The sequence below is a fragment of the Neofelis nebulosa genome, chromosome 7 (assembly GCF_028018385.1).
Source record: "Neofelis nebulosa isolate mNeoNeb1 chromosome 7, mNeoNeb1.pri, whole genome shotgun sequence".
In the NCBI taxonomy this organism is placed as follows: Eukaryota; Metazoa; Chordata; class Mammalia; order Carnivora; family Felidae; genus Neofelis; species Neofelis nebulosa.
This window is the reverse complement of record NC_080788.1, coordinates 18,087,664-18,110,306: the sequence shown is the minus strand read 5'-3', so window position 1 is coordinate 18,110,306 and position 22,643 is coordinate 18,087,664. Positions and strand designations below refer to the sequence as shown.

Sequence of the window (22,643 nt, the reverse complement as noted above, 5' to 3'; positions counted from 1 at the left end):
CTCTGTGCAATCAGAGCAGAACCCCATGCAGGGCTTGATCTCATAAACAGTGAATTATGACCACAGCCAAAATCAAGAGTCGGACTCTTAACCAGCTGAGCCACCCAGGCGCCCCAAATTCCAGAGCTTTTAAAAGGAAACTCTCCATTGTCTTAGTAATACCAAAGAGATTGCATTTGTTTATTGCCTGCTACAACAAGTCTCCAACCCTAGGAGATCTTCTGAGGCTCATCTGAAACTCCTTACGTGCTCTGTAGAATTCCTGTGGATGTATTTTCATTCAATAAAATATGTTGTGGTTGGAGTTGTGGCCCTGCCAGATTAACATACTGCCACATTCTGTTGTTCAAAACTCTCTATCTTTTCATCTGTCTGGTGTTTCCTAAAGCTGCCTAAACATATTATGGGCACGCTAGACAATAAATCCTCAAAGCATTCCCTGCAGGCAGATAGAAACGGAAAAGAGAAAATGTTGCCATCCCAAACATTACACTTGAGCAAATGCAGACAGACAAGATTACTTGAAATTGATGCTTTCAGTGATTTGGCGATGGAGGTAAGGCTATCGCTTAGGTATTTCCTGGTATAGTACCCCTCCCTCCGCCCCTTTTTTGTTAAATATATTGTGAAGCCAAAGTAATTGTATTTTCTGGAGCTAAGTGAGCTCCAGAAGGCTCATCATCGTAGGGACATTAGCTTGATAAGCCTCCATTTGTGGTGGTTGTACGAACTTCAGGACCCCGAGTGCTGGCAGCAAAACTCCAAGGGGCGAGGCCTGGACCCTGCTCTACTCTTTGCAAGCACTAAACAAAAGCGGGTTGCATCTGTTCATCTTTTTAACAGGATAAAAGTATGGATATTGCTATGCAAATGCTTACCTACACACTAACCAAGCTTAAAATAGGATGTTTCAGATACATGGAGTTCTTCTGTGTTCTTCCTAATCCTGTTTTCTTCCCCCCACACTACAGGCAATTGTTGTGCTTGATTTAGTGTTTTTCATTCTGAAAGCATGTATAACCAGGAAAATATACAGTATTATTTCTCATTTTTATTTTTTATTTTATTTTTTAAAATGTTTATTTATTTTGAGAGAGAGAGAGACAGACAGAGAGAGAATGAGCAGGGAAAGGGGCACAGAGAGGGAAAGAGAGACAATCCTAAGTAGTCTCTGCACTGTCATCGTGGAGCCTGATGGGGGGCGGATGGGAGGGGGGCTCAAATTCACAAACCGTGAGATCATGACCTGAGCTGAAACCAAGAGTCAGACGCTTAACCAACTGAGCCACCCAGGGGCCCTCATTTTTAAAATTTTATATGTATACTTCCTTCTGTAGCTTGCTTTTCCCCCATTACATTTGTACTTTTGTATTTTTGAGATGTACCCATGTCAGCTGGTAGGTGTTTCTCTAGTCTCTTCATTTTAAACCCACGTATTGTGTTTTATCCGTCTGACTTTCCCCTAACTCAATCATCAGTGCTCATGAGGGTGAACATGTAAATCGGTGGGATGAAATTCCAGTTTTTCCACTGTGTAAATACGATTTGCCACATCACTCTTATACATGTCTCTCTGGGCACACGTTCAAGATTATCTCTGAGGTCTACGCCCAGGAGTGGAATTGCTTACTTGACAAGTACCCATGTCCTCAACTTTACCAGGTTTGCCAAATGCCAACTTATTTTTTTTTTAAGTTTATTTATTTATTTTGAGAGAGAGAGCTAATGCACAAAGAGGAGGAGCAGAGAGAGAAAGAGAGAGCGGGAATCTCAAACAGGCTCTGAGCTGTCAGCCCCAACATGGGGCTTGACCTCATGAACCATGAAATCATGACCTGAGCCGAAATCAAGAGTCAGAGTCGGACGCTTAATCAACTGAGCCACCCAGGCACCGCCCCCCCCCCCCCCCCCCCGCAAATGCCAACCTATATTCTCACCAGTAGGACATGGAAATTCCCATTACTCCACATCCTTGCCAACACTTGATACAGTCAAACTTTTTATATGTGCCAATCATATGGTTTCTTTAATTGCATTTCCTTAATAGTGAGGTTGACCATCTTTTCACATGTATACTAGACATTTGGAATTCCTATTCTGTGAATTGTCTATTCATGTCTTTTGCTCATTTTTAAATTGGGCTGTTTGGATTTTTTAATAATTTTTAGACATTCTTCATATTTCTGACAACCAGTTATTTGCTACTTACGTATATTGTGTGTTCTCCCAGTGTGTACTTCAGGCTTTTCACTTTCTGTAATGTTGACTTTTGATACGCAGGAGTTTTTATTTGTAAGATGACTAAATATACCCATGTTTTCTGTTCTGATTTATATTTTTTGTCTTGTTTAACAAAATCCCTCCTTACAGGGGCACCTGGATGGCTCAGTCAGTTGAGTGTCCAGCTCTTGGTTTCAGCTCAGGACTTGATCTATGGGTCATGAGTTCAAGCCCCGCATCGGGCTCCACGCTGGGTGTGAAGCTTAGTTTAAAAAAGAAATCCTTCCCTACCCAAAATCGTGGAATTACTTTTTCTTATATATTTTTTAAACATGTCAAAGTTTTGCTTTTTGAATTTAGGCCTCTAATCCACCTAGAACTTTTGTGTACATTGTATGAGGAATCTAATTTTCCCCCTGTGGATGACCTAAGTGAGGAGGTAAGTCATTTTAGCTACAAGAGAAAGAAGGACTCAGGGTCTAAAGAATTCAGTAGTTTGAAATTTGAGGCCAATAGTAGGCTGACAAAAATCTTTTCAATTTAGAGCGTTCAGAAATGGCAACAGGTCGCCTTCAAGAATGGATCCTCATGTGTGACTATGGACCTTCAGGGCGGGCACCCTGCTAAGTGCAGCTTGCTGGTTGTCATGGGATTCGTGGGCTGTGCTTTCATTTGGACTTTCTTGTATCAAAGGCAAAACCATGGCCAGTGAAAGTCATGTGTTTGTTCCTGCTGAATTTGCCTGCTTCCGGGTCTCCTTCTCAGCAGATACTCAAATTTCCAGGCAGGGAGGTAATAGAAAGTCAGATGTGAGCACAGTGTGATTAAAAAAAAAAAGAAAAATGGTGCTCCCATATCTAAGTAGCCACTCTGGGTAAGTATACGTATACCCAGTGTTCTTGTATTAGGGGTCTAAGGGAAGGAAAACCTCCAGGCCTGGAGTTGGCCAGTAGGCGTTCCATATTGGTTTGCAAGGGCTACCATAACAAAGTACCACCCACTAGGTGACGTGAACCACAGTAAGTTCTTCTCTCACAGTGCTGGAGGCTGGAAGTCTGAGATAAAAGTATTGGCCGTGCAGGTTCCTTCTGGGGGCTGTGAGGAAGAATCTGGTCTTGGCCTCTCTCCCAGCTTCTGGTGGGTTCCTGGCAATCTCTGGTGTTCCTTGGCTTATAGATGCATCACCCCAATCTTGCCTTCATCTTCACATGGACTGCCCCCTCTATGTGTCTTTGTGTTCAAATTCCTCCTTTTGGTAAGGATACGAGTCACATTGGATTATGGGGTCTACCTACTCTAGTATGACATCTTTTTTAAAAAAATTTTTTAATGTTCATTTTTGAGAAAAAGAGAAAGTGTGAGTGGGGGAGGGGCAGAGAGAGAGGGAGACACAGAATCCAAAGCAGGCTCCAGGCTCCCAGCTGTCAGCACAGAGCCTGATGGGGGGCTTGAACTCACTCACGAGCTGTGAGATCATGACTCGAGCTGAAATTGGACGCTTAACTGACTGAGCCACCCAGGCGCCCCTAGTATGACATCTTAATTTAACTAATTACATCTGCAACAACCTTAGTCCCAAGTGAAGTCACTGGAGGTGAGGACTCAAATGTAGGAATCTGGGTGGGAGGAAACAGTTCAGGCCCTAATAGGTTTTTACAAGGTTCCTTTTATTCCACCTTTTATAAAATTTCAACAACTTGCTCCACCCTTAATTAGATCAATAGTCTACAATATTTTGGCTACCAAGTCAATATGAAAACATGTTCTCTTTTTGAAGATTTTTTTCACTAAAATTTATTCTGGAAGCCATGAAAATTAAGGTATGAACTATAGCCTCAGAGTCTTCTAAGCTAATGGATTTGTATTTGTAGGTTGTTCTTCCCTCCCTCCCTCCCTCTGCAGCTTCTCCTCCCTCCTTCTATCAGGCAGCACTTCATGTTTGCTCTCCCATGGAAGCCCCGCCCAGCCTGCCGCCATCTTGGTCACCTCACACTACTAAGGCAAACCTTCCCCTCAGAATGACCTTGGACTTCCTGGGGATCATATGGCTACTGTCAGACACTGTGCAAGGTGCTGGGATGCCAAGATGAATGAGGCGTGCTTGGACCCTGCCTTCACAGATCCCAGTGGCTGAGTTGCCAGGCAGTTATAATAGAACCTGAAAGATGTTTCCCCAGCAGGGAAGGTTCACAGTTCCGTGGGAGCACAGTCAGGTGTTCACTGAGGCACCCAACCCAGCCTGGGGTGTCAGGGAACAGAGCAGGGCTTAAGATGAGAAAGCCAGGTGCCCAAGCCACACCATTTAAGGAGGCACTCACTCTTGGGTGCCCACCCTGCACTTGCCTGCCCCATGAGAGTGAGTGTCACCTTAAATGGTGTGTCAGGGAAGGCTTCCTAAAGGAGGAGACTGTTAAGCTAAAACTAAAAAGAGGAATAGTAGTTAGAAAGATGAATGGAAGTTTGCCAGGCAGAGATGGAAGAAAGAAGAGAACATTCCAGATAGAATGGCCCAGCGAACACCCAGAGTTGAAAGGTACACTTCACGCAAAGGAGGACGGCATCAGGGAAGCTAGATGGGAAGGTTTAGATGATGCTCAAGGGTAATCTGAACTCATCAAGTCCTGAGAAACTCAGGTCCCAGGAGAACCACCGTCACCTCTGTGCCACCTTTGTGCAGTTAAGTGAGTGGACAGAGCCTTTGTGAGAATTGGGAAAGGTGCCCTTTCTTCCAGGCAAACACAGCTTTGTGTCCAAGCACAACAGCTCATCCAGCAGAGTGTGGGCTGGACTGAAACTCCCAATGGCCACCTCGGGCAGGTGTCTATCAGAACCTGGGCACAGAGAGAAGGAGCAGGAGTCTGTGGGTGCAGAGCCAGGCCCTGCTGGCAGCAGTTAGGCTCCTTTGTGTGGGACCAGGGCCCCAAACCCATGCCCCGGACGGCTGGGCGGGGGAGGGGGGCAGCACTCAGCTAGGGGATTGGCCTTTCTATTCTCACCCATCTTTGACACACTCTGAATTCTGCACATCCGGGTAACTTAGGGAGCTGTATAGAACTTATCCTGCTTCTATAACTCACCAGCACTGAAGCTAATTTCCTCGACCACAGCTTATTGGCTTGAAACAATCAGCCAAAGGAAAAAGATTTGGGGTTTATCACCAATTTCTTGATTCTTCCATGTCTGCATACTTGCAGACATCATAACAGGAAATACATTAACATATTTAAACTTACAAAGTGAGGTGCCTGGGTGGCTGAGTTGGTTAACCATCCAACTTTGGCCCAGGTCATGATCTCGCGGTTCGTGAGTTTGAGCCCCACATTAGGCTCTCTGCTGTCAGCACAGAGCCTACTTTGGATCCTCTGTGTCCTTCTCTCTCTCTCTCTCTCTCTCTCTCTCTCTCTCTCTCTCTCTCTCTCTCAAAATAAATAAACTTTAAAAAAAATAAACTTACAGAGTAATTGATTTACCAGAATATTCCATTAAGAATAATTTTATGTGGCTTTTCCCTCCATGAATTTCCTGCTTTCTCGTTAGGATTATAATTTTCGTAGACCGAGGCATTCCCCCAGAAGACCCAGGCATTGGAGCTCATCAGGAAACAAGCTTACAGCTCTGAAAGAATAGAGAGTGAGGCCAGTAGCTCAGTGTCCCAAGTCCAATTTATGGCCTCCCCTGGGGGATGCCCATTGCTGAGGGGTCAGGTGCAGGAGGACCCACAACATTCTCTGCTCTCCTAATCCTTCAGCCCTAAAAACAGTTGGGTAGGATCGCCTAATCACGCGGGACCAATTTAAAGCCAAAGCACACATCCTTTTCTGACCTGGTTTGTGCTGGTTCAAAATGGCTCAAAGACAATATTAAGAGAAAAATATTTTGGTTTTTATTCAACATTATTACAATTATTTTAAACGAAAACTAACTAATTTTATGGGTACCACTAAACCTTATCTGTATTTAGTTTTGCTTTGAAATGTTCACAAATTTTTAAATTTATTTTTAAGTTCATTTATTTATTTTGAGAGAGACAGAGATGGTGTGAGCAGGGGAGGGGCAGAGAGAGAGGAAGAGAGAATCCCATGGAGGCTCTGTGTTGCCTGCACAGAGCCAGACTCGGGGCTCCACTCATGAAACTGTGAGATTATGACCTGAGCTGAAACCTAGGGTCAGACGCTTAACCAACTGAGCCACTCAGGTGCCCCACACAAACTTTTTTAAATAACAGATTTAGTGAGCCATAACTAACATACCATACAACTCACCCAACTGAAATACACAGTTCAGTGGTTTTCAGTATATTAACAAACCACAATCGTTTTGACTTTTTAATCCCATTAGCAGTCTCTATTACCATGTTCCCCCAGCCCCTGAAAACTACTAATCTACTTTCTCTCTGTGGATTTGCCTGTTTGGGACATTTCATATACATGGGATCATACAATGTGTGGCCTTTTGTGACATGCTTTTTTTCCCCTTTTTTTTTCTTTGCCTTTTTAAAAAGTGTTTTATTAGTTTCAGGTGTACAATATAGTGATTCAATACTTCCATATGTCACCTGGTGCTCATCATAACAAGTGCACTCCTAAATCCCCATCACCTATTTCACCCACCACCCACCTCCTCCCCTCTGGTAAGCATTGGTTTGTTCTAATTAAAAGTCTTTTTTTTTTTAATTGAAAAAATGTTTTTAAGGCTTTTTAAAGTAATCTCTACACCACCTTAGGGTTCAAACTTACAACCTCGAAACCAAGAATCACGTGTTCTACTTACTGAACCAGACAGGCACCCCAAGAGTCTGTTTCCTGATTTTTCTCTCCCTCTCTCTCTTTTTCCCCTTTGCTCATTTGTTTTGTTTCTTAAATTTTACATATGAGTTAAGTCCTATTTTGATATTTGTCTTTGACTGACTTAGTTTGCTTAGCATTTTCATTATATTCTCTAGCTCCATCCATGTCATTGCAAATGGCCAGATTTCATTCTTTTTTATAGTTGAATAATATTCCATTGTACATATATACCACATTCATCAATCAGTGGACACGGGTTGCTTCCATAATTTGGCTATTGTAATTAATGCTACCATAAACATAGGGGTGCATGTATCTCTTTGAATTAGTGTTTTGTATTCTTTGGGTAAATACCCAGTAGTGTGATTGCTGGATAGTAGGGAACTTCTATTTTTAACTTTTTGAGGAACCTCCATACTATTTTCCAGAGTGGCTGCACCAGTTTGCATTCCCACCAAGAGTGCACGAGGGTTTCTTTTTCTTCACATTCTCACCAAACACCTGTTGTTCCTTGTGTTGTTGAGTTTAGCCATTCTGACAGGTGTGAAGTCATAGCTCATTGTAGTTTTGATGTGTATTTCCCTGATGGTGAGTGATGATGAACATCTTTTTACATGTCTGTTGTCTATCTGTGTGTTTTCTTTGGAGAAATGTCTGTTTATATCTTCTGCCCATTTTGTAACTGGTGGGGTGTTGACTTTTATAAGTTCTTTATATATTTTGGATACTAACCCTTTATTGGATATGTTATTTGCAAATATCTTCTCCCATTCCGTAAGTTGCCCTTTAGTTTTGTTGATTATTTTCTTCACTATGTAGAAGCTTTTTATTTTAATGCAGTCCCAATAGTTTATTTTTGCTTTTGTTTCCCTTGCCTCAGGAGACATCTCTAGAAAGAAGTTGCTTTGACTAATATCAAAGTAGTTACTGCCTATGTTATCCTCTAGGATTTTTATGGTTTCAGATCTCACATACAGATCTTTAAACCATTTTTTAATTTATTTTTATGTATGGTGTAAGAAAGTGGTCCAGTTTCATTCTTTTGCATGTTGTGGTCCAGTTTCCCAACAACATTGGCTGAAGGGATGATCTTGTTTTCCATTGGATATTCTTTCTCATTTTGTTGAAGATTATTTGACCGTATAGTTGTGGGTTTATTTCTGGGTTTTCTATTCTGCTCCACTGATCTATGGTGCCTATTTTTGTGCCATTACCATACTGTTTTGGTTACTACAGCTTTGTAATGTACATTTAAGTCTGGAATTGTGATGCCTCCAGCTTTGCTTTGCTTTTTCAAGATTGCTTTGGCTATGTGGGGTCTTTTGTGGTTTCAAACAAATTTTAGGATAGTTTGTTCTAGTTCTGTGAAACATGCTGTTGGTATTTTGATGGGGACTGCATTAAATACATAGATTGCTTTGGGTAGTATAGACATTTTAGCAATATTTGTTCTTCCAATCCATGAACATGGGATGTCTTTCCATTTCTTTGTGTTGTCTTCAATTTCTTTCATCAGTATTTTATAGTTTTCAGAGCACAAGTCTTTCACCTCTTTGGTGAGGTTTATTCCTAGTATCTTATTCTCTTTGGTGCAGTCATGAATGGGACTGTTTTCTTAATTTCTCTTTCTGCTGCTTCATTATTGGTGTATAGAAATACAACAAATTTGTGGACATTGATTTTGTATCCTGCGACTTTACTGAATTCACTTGTCAGTTCTAATGGGTTTTTTTGGTGGAGTCTTTTGGTTTTCTGTATATTGTATCATGTCACCTGCAGATAGTGAAAGTGTTACTTCTTCCTTACTGATTTGGATCCCTTTTATTTCTTTTTGTTGTCTGATTACTGTGGCTAAGACTTCCAGTGCTATGTTGAGTAAAAAAGTGGTGATAGTGGACATCCTTGTCTTTTTCCTGACCTTAGCAAGAAAACTCTCAGTTTTTCTCCATTAAGGATAATGTTAGCTGTGGGGTTTTCATATATGGCCTTTATTATGTTGAGATATGCTCCCTCTAAACCTACTTTGTTGAGGGGTTTTATTAGAAGATGTTATACTTGTCAAATGCATTTTTGGCGTCTATTGAAATGTTCATATGGTTCTTATCCTTCCTCTTATTGATAGGTTGTACGATGTTGATTGATTTGCAAATATTGAACCACCCTTGCAGCCCAGGAATAAATCCCACTTCATCATGGTAAATGATTTTTTAAATGTATTGTTGGATTTGGTTTGCTGGTATTTTGTTGAGGATTTTTGCATCTATGTTAGTCGGGAATATTGGTGTGCTTCTCTTTTTTTAGTAGTGTCTTTATCTGGTTTTGGTATCGGGGTAATACTAGCCTCATAGAATAAATTTGGAAGTTTTCCTTCCTTTTCTGTTTTTGGGAATAGTTTGAGAAGAATACGTATTAACTCTTTTTATTTTTTTTATTTTTTATTTTTTTTAATTAAAAAAATCTTTATTTTTGAGAGAGAGAGAGACAGAGTGCGAGTGGAGGAGGAACAGAGAGAGGGAGACAAAGAATCCGAAGCAGGCTGCACAGAGCCTGATGTGGGGCTTGAACTCACAAACTGTGAGATCATGACCTGAGCCAAAGTCAGATGCTTAAACTACTGAGACACCCAGGCGCCCCTTAACTCTTTTTTCAACGTTTGGTAGACTGGGGCGCCTAGGTAGCTCAGTCAGTTAAGCATCTGACTCTTGGTTTCAGCTTAGCTCACAATCTCACGCACAATTCCTGAGTTCCAGTCCCACATCCAGCTCTGTGCTGACAGCACAGATCCTGCTTGGGATTCTGTCTCTCCCTCTTTTTCTGCCTCTACCCTGCTCATACACATTCATTCTCTCTCTCTCTCTCTCTCTCTCTCTCTCTCTCTCTCTCTCTCAACAAATAAAACTTTAAAAAATGAATAAGTGTTGGGTAGAATTCACCTGTGAAGCCATCTGATCCTTGGACTTTTGTTTTTGGGAGTTTTTTGATTACTAATTCAACTTATTTGCTGGTTATTGGTCTGTTCAAATGTTCTATTTCTTCCTGTTTCAGTTTTGGTAGTTTATATGTATCTAGGAATTTATCCATTTCTTCCAGGTTGTCCAGTTTGTGGGCATATAGTTTTGCATAATATTCTCTTAGAATTGTTAGTATTTCTGTGGCATTGGTGATTATTTCTCCTTTCTCAATTGTGATTTTATTTATTTGAGTCCTTTCTCTTTTTTTCTTGGTAAGTCTGACTAGAGGTTTATCAATTTTATTGATTTTTCTCAAAGAACAAGTTCTTAGTTTCATCGATTAGTTCTGTTGTGTTTTTTTAGTTTCTATATCATTTATTTCTGTTCTAATCTTTATTATGTCCTTCCTTCTGCTGGTTTTAAGTTTTGCTTGTGGTTCTTTTTCTAGCTCCTTTAGGCATAAGTTTAGGTTATTTGTGGCTGCCCTTTTTCACTTGATGATTGGAACCCTTACATACTGCTGGTGGGAATATAAAATGGTTTCTGGAAAATAAAAAATGGTTTCTGGAATATAAAAATGGTTTCTGGAAAATTTTTACAAATCATATTTCTGGTGAGGGACCTGCGTCCAGAATAAATAAACAACTCCTACAACAATAATAACAAGACAACCCAATTTAAAGACAAGCAAAGTTTCCAAATAGCCATTTCTCCAAGGAAGATATACAAATGGTCAATAAGCACATAAAGAGATGTTCATCGTCATTAATCATCAAGGAAATGCATATCAAAACTACAGTGAGATACCCCTTTACACTCACTAGGATAGTGGCTATAATAATAATAAAGATAGTAACAAGTGCTAGCAAGGGTGTGGAAAAATTGGAACCCCTACATACTGCTGGTGGAAATATAAAATGGTGCAGCTACTTTGGAAAATAGCGTCAGTTTCTCAAAAGTTTCCATATAGAATTACAATATGATGCAATAATTTCAATCCTAGGTAAATACACAAAGGAAATGAAAATACGCATCCACATAAAAACTTGTACACAATGTTCATAACAGTCAAAAGGCATAAACCACCCAAATGTCCTCCAAGGAATGTCTGTGCTGAGCAATGAGTAACTAAAGTGGCCAGTGAGGTGTATGACACCACTCGACCACTAGAATGAGGCTAGAACATTCATTGCCACATTTTGATATGTGATTAAGTGAAAGAAACAGGTTATAAAACATTACGATTCTTTTAAAAAATATGTGTGGAAAATCATCCGGAAAGGTGTGTATCAAGGTGTGCAGTACTCATCTTTGGATGTCGTGATTGTGTAGTTTTTATTTTTATTTTTCTATCTCTTTTTTTTAAATGACGGATACGTATTATTCTTATAATAAAATATCCTCAACATTTTTAAAAGCTTAGCTGGATAAGAAAATGCCTTCCACACTGGCACATGAGTTTGACTGATTATCCTTATTATTTGGACTTTCCAAAATCTTCTGCGGGTGGGTGTGAGACCACAGTTGAGCCTGTTTCAACAGGAGAACAACCCGAGGCCGTGGCACTCAGTTCTGTATAGACTACCGGTTGGGAGGGGAAGAGTGAAAGGTATGACGATGTATAGGCATTTAATGCCAATCTTTACAACTTGCTTCAGTTTGCAGAGCATTTTAGACATCTTCTTGGGTTCTCACAACAACCCTATTGGACACCAGTGTTGAGATGAGGAAACCAAGGTTCAGAGATGTTTTGTTCTTGCCCAGGGTTGTGTGGCCTCATCACTAAGAATGCTCAAACTATGGTTGGGGTTTTCTACTCCTGCTGCAGCACTTGTAACTGACTGTCCTGCCTCTCATCCTGAGTCCCTCTTTTTTTTTTTTTAATATTTTTAATGTTTATTTATTTTTGAGAGAGAGAGAGAGTGTGTGTGTATGTGTGTGTGTGTGTGTGTGTGTGTATGTGAGCAGGAGAGGGGCAGAGAGAGAGGGAGACACAGAATCTGAAGCAAGCTCCAGGCTCCATGCTGTCAGCACAGAGCCCAGTGTGGGGCTTGAACCCCCAAACTGTGAGATCATGACCTGAGCCAAAGTGAGACACTTAACTGACTGAGCCACCTAGGCAGTCCCTGTGTCCCTCTTTTTATAAAATTTTCTCCAAGAGTCTGGTATTTGAAAGATCACTTTCTGATACCTGAAAAAGTGATGTGGTGTTAACCTGGGGTGATAGGCTGTGCTTTTGGCTAAGAGAGTAGTAGGTTAATGGTAGAAAGGAAGAGCAAGTTGTCCCTGTTCTCCACCATTACAAACTCTCAAATACTTTTCTTTAGTGTTCTATCTTGGGAAAGGAAAAATTGTTATTGTATGAATTCACTTATGCCTTGTTATTATTTACTTTTCTATATATTTTTTTGCATTTGTAAGCTTGATTACTAAGCTTCGAATTTTGCTTTCCTTTAAAACTTTTGCTCAAACGAAATCATCTTGTATTACAAATACTTTGTATTTGCTTTATTACCCTTCCATGATTTTTACAGCAGCCTTGGAAACAAAAAATCCATTCTTTATTTCCTTGACACATGTTTCATCACCTATGAACATGAGAAAGGAAGGAGGTGATTTTTTTCCCCCTTTGCTCAAATATCTGTGGCATTGTTGGAGTTCTCAAGGTTAAATTAGATGGAAAAAATCTGAAGTCATTTTGGAAGTATGTAGCTTTCTCTGGATTCTAGACCTGGCTTTGGCAAACTTCTTCTGTAAAGGCCCACACAGTAAATATTTCAGGCTTTTTGGTATCCACTGCATTGCAGCTACTCAGCTCCACCATTATAGTGCTACAGCAGCCATGGGCAATGTGTAAACAAGTGGGTGTGGCTGTGTGCCAATAAAACTTTATTTACAAAAAAAGACAGTGAGCAGATTTGGTGCACAGGCCACAGTTTGCTGCCTCCTGTTTTCAGTTGTCTACCAGGAATCTCATTTTTGGGCTAAGTGATTTGTTATCAGCCATATGTTTCAAAGCCTCGTTCTGTCACCAAAGATGCAAGTGGGTTTTCTCTTCAAAAACAAAATATGGTACTTACAATGCTAATTATTGCTCACTACATCCAAAGTTCAGTAAGAGTCAGAAGACAAGCCCAGTGTTACTAGGTCGCCTACTAATCTCTTCCTTTCTAAGATTAAGAGTTGCTGCAAGCTGGAACCTGGACCCGACTTGGTCCAGGAACATATCCCTGACCGTCTCCTGTGTTTCAACTTCTTCCCATTTGTAGAACACATCCAAGTTCATAAGCTATTCCATCAGCATTTTATTTCACTGTTGCCATCGGAAGCGTAGATCTGAGCAGCATCTTCTATCAATCAATTTCTTTGAAATTTATTACAGAGCAAAAATAGTTGTGCAAAATGTCCAGTAACTGAGTTAAAAACAAGACCTATATATTTGTGTGTGTGTGTGTGTGTGTGTGCGTGTGTTCATGCGCGTGTGTGTGTGTGTGTGTGGTTTCCTAGTCACGTGCTCATATTATGTCTCAGTTTACCCATGGGCAGCTGGGAATTATAAGGCCTTTTTGTAGTAAAGATGCCAGGGTAAAGGGTAATGTAGAGAGGGTTGGTGCCTTTCATAATGAATCTTATATGTAAAATTTTTCCATGCATGAAGAAAGTGTCTATTTCTTAGCAAATATTTTAGAGAAGGTTGTTTTTAAATGTCTACTATTGTGTTTGCTAAACAAAATAGACAGATATATATTTTTTACGTGACAGAGTTTTATCCCAAGAAGCTAAAGAATCTTTTCCCAGCACCACCTTTACTTACAATTTTTTGATTAACATTTTTCTGATGTAAGTACAATATAATTCTGATGTAAATACAATAAATGTAAATACAATAAAATTCTGATGTAATACAATTTAAATTTTTTTAATGTTTCATTTGCTTTTAAGACAGACAGAGACAGAGCATGAGTGGGGATGGGGCAGAGAGAGAGGGGGACACAGAACCCGAGGTAGGCTCCAGGCTCCGAGCTGTGAGCACAGAGCCCGATGCAGGGCTCGAACTCAGGAACCGTGAGATCATGACCTGAGCTGAAGTTGAGATCATGACCTGAGCCAAAGTTGGATGCTTAACCAACTGAGCCACCCAGGCGCCCCACAATTAAAAAATTTTTTAATGTTTATTTATTCTTGAGAGAGAGAGAGAGAAAGAGAGACAGACAGACAGACAGATCATGAGCAGGGGAGGGGCACAGAGAGAGACACACACATAGAATCTGAAGCAAGCTCCAGGCTCTGAGCTTTTAGCCCAGAGCCCAATGCAGGGCTCAAACTCATGAACCTCAAGATCATGACCTGAGCCTAAGTCAGACACTGAACTAAGTCATCCAGGCACCCCAGTAATACAATTTTATAGAATATAATTTGGGAAATTTAGAAAGCATAAACAAGACAGGTAAAATCACTCACAACCAACTCCTTCCAGATAACTATTGAGTGGTAAGATTTTAGTGTCCATTTAGATATCTCTTTATGCATATATGTACATATAGATTAGATATAACATTTTCACCTGCATAGGATATTATAGAAAGCATTTTTTGTATTCTGCCTTTTATACTTATACTTTTATACTTCTATGTTGGTAAATATGGATCAACGTTAACTTTAATGGCTATGTGGCATTCTACAGTATAGATATGCTTACTGTAATCTGCTTGAATGATCTCCTATTGGTATATTTTAAGTGCTTTGTACTTTTCCACTATTACAAAGAGTGCTTAGGTAAACCTTCTTATACATATCTTCTTGCCCTGCCAGAATATCTCTTCAAGATAAACTACTAAAAGTGAAATTAGCAGAAATATGTGTGTGCTTTTATATATATATATATATATACATATATATATATATGTATATATATATATATAATTTTGATATAGAGATGTTTATGCTCAAATTATATTCTTTCTAACAGTTAAAGAGAGTGCTTTATACCCTCACCAATACTGGAAAATTTCTGTAATTTCTCAACAGATCAGTTATCAGCATCTTGGCATCCTTTATGGTTGTTATTGTTTTGTTAAGTATTTTATGATTTTATAGCCAAGTCATGGGAAGAGCCCAAATGTCCGTCAACTGATGAATGGATAAAGAAAGTGTGATTTGTATATACAATGGAATACTGCTTGGCAATGAGAAAGAATGAAATCCTGTCATTGCAGTGATGTAGATGGAACTGGAGGATATTATGCTAAGTGAAATAAGTCACTCAGAGAAAGACAGATATCAAATGTTTTCACTTATATGTGGAATTTGAGAAACTTAACAGAAGACCATTAGGGGAGGAGAAGGGGAAAAAATAGTTTCAAACAGAGAAGGAGTCAAACCATAAGGGACTCTTAAATGCAGAGAACAAACTGAGGGTTGATGGTGAGGTACAGGAGAGAGGGAAAAATGGGAGATGGGCATTGAGGAGGGCACTTGTTGGGATGAGCCCTGAGTGTTGTATGTAAGCGATGAATCATGGGAATCTACTCCTGAAGCCAAGAGCACACTGTATACGCTGTATGTTAGCTAACTTGACAACAAATTTTTTTCTTAAGTATTTTATGTTTTTTAAACCAACACCTGCATGGCACCTACTATATGTCAGAGACCATTCTGGGCATTTTTATGAGTGTTGACTAATTTAATCTTCATTATAGCCCAGTAAAGGAAGCATTGTTATTATCCTTAACTTAGAGATGAGGAAGAGGTAAAGCAACTGGAAATTCACACATCTAATAGGTAGTAGAGCCAGGATCTGAAACTTCCTGGTTATTCTGAAGTCCATCCTCCTGGCCACTATGCCCTGCGGGCTCCTGGGAAAAACAGAAACTTAGCTGGCTAGGAAATGAACCTGACAACAGGGGTCAGAGAGCCAAATCCTAACCACCAGATCGCCTATTTTTTCCCACCTATGTGTCTTCTATTTCATTATTTAAAAACTAATGTCTCTGATGATTTTTTAGGATGTATCAAAGTCAGAAGAAATCAAAAGAAGCCCTGCCCCACTATCAAGAGGCTTTAGAATACACTGAGATCAGTCGAGGTGAAAAAAGTCTTGAATGTGTACCAATATTGAAGGAATTGGCAGGTGTAGAGCGAGCCCTGGGAGTTCACGACGCATCCATCAACCATTTTCTACAGGTAAGCCGGAACATACTGGCCACCAAAGCTCTTCTGGACTCAGTGCTTCTCATAGACACAAGTGGAACAGCAGCTCTGAGAATGCCTGGTTTTGTTATTTGCTCTGGATATGTAGAACACTTGTCCTGGAGTAAATGTTCAACAAACATCTTCATATAGATGACCAAGTGGATGAGTGTGGGACAGTGGTCCACTGTTACCAGGTGCCTGGTCCTCAAACAGCCTGAGACTCCCTGAAGATGGCTTTTCTCGTATTAGGGGCATAAGTCAAGTCTTATTTCCTGAAGTTCTTTATCCTTTCATATTTATCTATTTAGAGCTTATGTTATCAAGCTGATGAGGGTTTTTTTCTACGGTACTCTAAAATATTCACCTGAAGCTGCTTGGAGTTGTCATTTATTAGCTGCTGATATACTTTGTCATCATAGGATTCCTGTGTGAGTGTGTCAATCGGGGTTCTACAGAGAAACAGAACCAATAGGATACATACATAGAAAGAAATAAAGAAATTGATTTTAGAGAACTGGCTGACACAATTGTGGGGGCTGACAAGTCCAAAATCCATAAGGTAGGCAGGCTGACTGAAAACTCAGGCAGGATCTCTATGTTATAGTCTTGAGGCAGAATTCCTTCTTCTCTATCATATGTGGAATTTAAGAAACAAAACAGATGAACATATTGGGGGGGGGGTGGAAAGAAAAGAGAGGGAAATAAACCATAAAAGACTTTTTTAATTTTTATTTTTTGAGAGAAAGAGAGAAAGCACACATGCACCCATGTGAGCAAGCGGGGGGAGGGCAGAGAGAGAGAGAGAGACAGAGACAGAGACAGAGAGAGAGAGAGAGACTGAATCTTAAACAGACTCCATGCCCAGCACAGAGCCCAGAGTGGGGCTCAATCTCACGACCATGAGATCATGACCTAAGCCGAAATCAAGAGTTGGACGCTAAACTTATTGAGTCACCCAGACAACTGAAAGAGACTCTTAAAGAGATTTCAGAACAAACTGAAGGTTGATGGAGGGAGGTGGATGGGAGATGGGCTTGATGGGTGATGGGCATTAAAGAAGGCACTAGTTATGATGAGCACTGGGTGTTATATGTAAGTGATGAATCACTGAATTCTACTCCTGAAACCAATATTGCAGTGTATGTTAATTAAGTAGAATTTAAATAAAAATTTGAAAAGAAAAATAGAAGAATTCCTTCATCTCCAGGAAACCCCAGCATTTTGCTCTTTAGGCATTCTACTGATTGTATAAGGCCCATTCACATCGTTGAGGGCAATCTCCTTTACTCCAAGTCCAATGTAAATGTTAAAAATACATTCACAGCAACATCTAGACTGGTGTTTGACTTAAAAACTGGGCACCATGGCCTAGCCAAGTTGACACATAAAATTAACCATCACAATGAGTTTGATGTTTTTATATTCATCATCTGCTAAAAGCCCATGTTAAATTGTTTTCCCAGAATTTTTCCCTATTAAAGTTTTAAAATATAGACCGAACTCATTCTTGTTATTTCAAATGAGATGCAACAATCTGGGACTAAGAGTTCCATATTGTTATTTCCTTTTTAAGTTTGACCATTTATAGCCCATCCACAGTTTATTAGAATGTCCCATTCTGTCACTCTGTCTGGATTTTCTCTCTTAATTACTGTCACCCTGTGACATATTTTTATTTCCCATTTATAGATAAGGAAGTCAAGAATTAGAAAGGTTGAGGGATATGCCCAGGCATACCCTCCGTGCCTATAAATGACATAACCCAGATTCAAACCCAGTATTTTTTAGAAAGATTGTTCTGGCTGGTATGTAGGAGAATGGATCAAGGAAGATGTGCCAAGAACATAGGTAGACCAGTTAGGAGACTATCAAAGTAGCAAAGGTGGAAGTTGATGGCACCTTGGACACGGACGATGATAGCAAGGATGCAGAGAAGCAGATGGTTTGACAAAGATGTAGGAGACCTAATTGATGAGATATGGAGATTGATTGGATGTGGAGAAAAGAAGGAATAGGGAAGAATCAATGATGACTCCTGAGTTTCCAGTCTGAACAACTGTGTGGATGTTTGTGCCAGTTACAGTGGGGGAGCAGGAGTGACAGGTGATGGAGAGATGGTGAGCTCAGGTTTCAATGGCGAGTCTGAGGTGCCCGCGAGGCATATAGGTGGAAATGCCATCTAGTCAATTAGATAATCAGGACTAGAGCTCAGAAAATGGATCAGGAAGTCATCTACTTGTATGCAGTAATTGCCTTGGGAAAGGATGAGATCACCCTGGGAGTGAGGGGGTTATTGAGTGAGAAGAGACAAGGACATGACAGAGCCTTGAGTAACTTCAGTGTTCATTGGTCAAGTCAAGAAAGATAACCTGCCAAAGAAAGCAAAGACGAATTTGGCAGAAAAAAACATGAGGAGAAGTGAAAGCTGTATTTTCTGTGTCCTTTAATACCATGTGCTATTGTGAAGGACACAGAGCTGTTGGGCGAATAAATTAGTTAATATTCATAAGGGGCTTAGCACAGTGCCTGATATATAGTGCTACACAAGATTTTTAACGTTTCTCTCTTTGCTTTCCTTTCCTTTGTTATCTTTTTCTTTCTCTGATGACTTTGTCGAGGGAAACGGGGCAATGATGAGGCAGAAATCAGATTGTATGGTGAGTGAGATGTGAGGCAGCAAAGGTAATAAACATAGGTACCTGTTTCCCAAAGTACTGAGAGGTGAGGAAGGCCGGCCCAGGCAGAGGGAAGAGTGTGTGCAAAGGTCTGAAGGTGAGACGTAGCTCGACATTCAGGGAACTACAAGAAATCCCCTCTGCCTGGGCAGTGGGAATGGTGAAGGTGGTCAATGGGTGTCTTCAAGCAGGATGTTGAAAGTCATGCTGAGGAATTTGAGCTTCACTGTTTCAGTGTTCAGTTCAGTGTTTCCAAGCAGATAGATTGACATCATGAGATTATCATTCTAGAAGGGTCACTATGTGGTATGCAGAGTGGACTGGATGGGAGAGAGAGAAGCAGGGAGGTCACTCAGGAGATGGCAGCAGCAGGCTAGGTAGGGGATGATGACACCTCAACTCAGGTAGTGACATGGAAATAAAGAACGTGGACAGATTTGAGAGATGCTTGGAGAGTAGAAACAACGGGCATAGGAGTGGGGGAGTGAAGGAGGTGGAGCAGTCTGGTGTTATGCCGGGTTTCTAGCTAAGGTCACTGTGCTGCTGGTGGGCCCATTTACTGAGTGCAGGAATACTCAATGGGCATGCCATTTTTTGTTGGTAACAATAATCCTGAATATTCTTTTTTGTTGTTGTTGTTAAAGTTAATTTATTTTGAGAGGGAGAGCTTGAGCAGGGGAGGGGCAGAGAGAAAGGGAGAGAGAGAGAATCCCAAGCAGGCTCTGCACTGTCAACGCAGAGTCAACTCAGGGCTTGAACCCATGAACCTTGAGATCATGACCTAAGCCCAAACCAAGAGTTGGATGCTTGACTGACTGAGCCACCCAAGTGCCCCTATTCTGAATATTCTTAGACAAATGTTTTTTTCTTTGATTTTTTGCTGGTATAAAGTTCCAGAAATTAAACCACTAGGAGAAAAGATGTGAATATTTTCTAGTTCTTTCTTCAGATTGACATTCTGAGGTTATGTCGATTTACCTCGCCACCAAAAGTGGGTTTTGCTTTGTTCTTTGTTGAACCAGCTTCACAGCAACCTTGCCAACTCTTTTACACTATTCTACTCCCACGTTGTAGAATAGAGGCTCAAATTTAATTTAAAATGCTTTTCTTAATTCAGTTTTCCTAAATGTTTCCTGATTATATCCAGATATGCCCTTAAAATCTCAGTGCAATCTTTGCTATACCAGCTTCTAAAGTTCAAAGACATCAAGTAATAAGAGGCTCAGAGTCCCCCAGCAAGGGTCATTACCAGTAACAAAATTCACTGGAATGAAAGATAGGTGGCTTCTAAGACCTAACAGTATTCAATGCCAAAAACTTGAGTTTGGTTTAGAAAAGCATTTTCCAAACTGTGTTCCATAGGATACTAGCACCTCACAAGAATTCATAGAGATTCATAGGTCTTCCTAGAAAAGATGTCTGTGGTTAAATAAATTTGAGAACTATTAAGTTAAAATTAAACAGATGTCTCTAAGACATGGTTTTACATACAGTGCATTAAAAATCTTAATGTGGATTGTGAATGCAAATGAGGGTCAAATACATCTGTGACACACTAGTGTTGCCTGGGCCATAGTTTAGGAAACACTGGCTGAAATAAATTGGAATTTCTAAAGGCAGGGATCATCAAAGGGATTCAAATGTAAATACTACTTTCCGGTGTATTAGGTCTTCCCACTCCTAGGAACCCTTAGTACTATGTGAAGGGAAAATGGGTTAGGTAATGCCTCTTGTCTGTAGGGCCCAGATTCACCATTTTAAAGTACTTTGTCATATTCATTCTATCTATTTATATAGACATACTCACACACAGACACGTACATATATGCACAGAGTGGTAAATATTTACATTTTGTAATCATCTGAAAGTATTTGAATATGCCATGTCCTTTTGTCCCTGAGTACTTAACAAGGGTATTCTTTTATGTAATCGCAGTACAGTTATCAAATTCAGGAATGTTCATGTTGGTACAGGCCATATTCTATTTTGCCAGTTGTCCCAATACGGCCCCTTATGTTTTTGTATTCATTTAGTTGTTATGCGTCTGGTCTTTAATCTAGAATGGCTTCTCAGCTTGTCTTTGTCTCCTTTGACATTGAAATTTTTGAAGACTATAGGCCAGTCATTTGAACCTTAGTTTGGGTTCATCTGATATTTTCTTGTGACTAAATTTGACAATGCATGCCCTGCTAGGATACTACAAAAGGATATTGTATTTCTTAGGGTATTGCCTCAGGAGGCACATGATATCTACCTGTCCTTCATTAGTGACATTAAATTCATCACCTAATCACAGTGATTCTTCCCTGTATAATAACTATTTTTCTCCTTGCAGCCAATAAGCATTCTGCAGAGAGACATTTTTAAGACCATGTAAATATCCCACTCCTTTGCAAATTTTCTCTACACTTAGCATTGATGAATCTTTCCCAAACCAGTCTTTACTGTGGTGGTTGCAGATTCATGACTTTCCATTCTGCCATTCCATCCACGTTTATCAGTTGACATTCTCCTGTTACGAATGTCCCTTCCTCCTCCCACCAAGTTATTTACTTGTTGCGTGTGTGTCCACTTTTTTCACTTAACACCGTATCTTGGAAATCACTTTATAGCAGTTCATTCATTTGTACAAAAATATAATATCCCGTTTTAGGCACCTAGTGTGTTTTGCTCAAATAGTTTTCTGTTTGGGCATTTAGATAGGTTCCTATATTTTGTAATTATAAGTAATGTTGTAATGAATAATCTTACACACACATATTTTTATATTGTTGCAGTCGTATCTTCAGGGTAAATTCCTAGAAGTGGGTCTGCTCAGTCAGAGGGAGCAAACATGTGTTGATAGTTTTACGGGCTATTGCCTTTCATTGGGCTTCTACTATTTCTGCTCCTGCCAGCAATGTCTGAGTGCGTTTGTTTCCTGACAGCCTCTTCCAAAGGAGAGTATTGTCAAGACTTTGAATTACTTCCTATCTATCTCAGTATAGGTTTAATCTGCAAAATGGAATTAAATATCATTTCATAGGTTCAATGGATCTTCTTAATACATTTTTTGTGAATTTTCTTTTCATACCATTTGTCTACTTTTTAATAGAATTTTTATTCTAGTTTATTTTATTCAGTTTCCCTTAACTGTTAAAAGTCTTTACATACCCCACGTATCACCCTTTAATCTGTGACGTATATTAGAAGTCTTTTCACCCATTTGTCACTCGTGTTTTATTTTGTTCATAGTGTTTCTATTGAGATGTCATATACCATGAAGGTCACCCTTTTAAGGTGTGCAATTTAGTGGTTTTATTATATTCATAGAGTTGTGCAAGCATTACTGCTAATTGCAGAACATTTCTTTTTTTTTTTTAAGTTTATTTATTTTGAGAGAGAGAAAGAGAGAGAGCACAAGTGGGGAAAAGGCAGAGAGAAGGAGAGACAGAATCCCAAGCTGGCTCCACATCATCAGCGCAGAGCCCGAGGCAGGGCTTGAACTCAGGAACCACGAGATCATGACCTGAGCTGAGATCAAGAGTCAGACACTTAACCGACTGCGCCACCCAGACACCGCAGCAGAATATTTTGATCACCTCAAAAGAAACCTGCATTCATTGGGAGTTACTCTCCTTATTTCTTCTGTCCCTCATCCCCTGGCAACCACCAATCTCCATTGCATCTCTATGGATTAGGCTATTATAGACATTTCCTATAAATAGAATCCTATAATATGTGGCTTTTTGTGTCTGACTTCTTTAATCTGATATGTCGCTTTCAAAGTTCATCCGTGCTTAGCAGATATGAGTACTTCATTCCCTTTTAATGGCTG

At 40.0% G+C, this 22,643-nt stretch overlaps 1 protein-coding gene across 10 annotated transcripts in view; it reads left to right on the top strand.

Moving 5' to 3' along the window:
• TTC23 (tetratricopeptide repeat domain 23) overlaps positions 1–22,643 on the top strand; it is a 106,266-nt gene that overhangs the window by 38,197 nt on the left and 45,426 nt on the right. For all 10 annotated transcript variants that reach the window (XR_009263906.1, XR_009263905.1, XR_009263907.1 and 7 more), the window contains exon 6: positions 15,964–16,141. Coding sequence is in view for 7 of the 10 variants with exons in the window: in XM_058736722.1 (XP_058592705.1) it covers positions 15,964–16,141 (178 nt within the window). In the remaining 3 variants the exon portion in view is untranslated. The remainder of the gene's footprint in view (positions 1–15,963; positions 16,142–22,643) is intronic.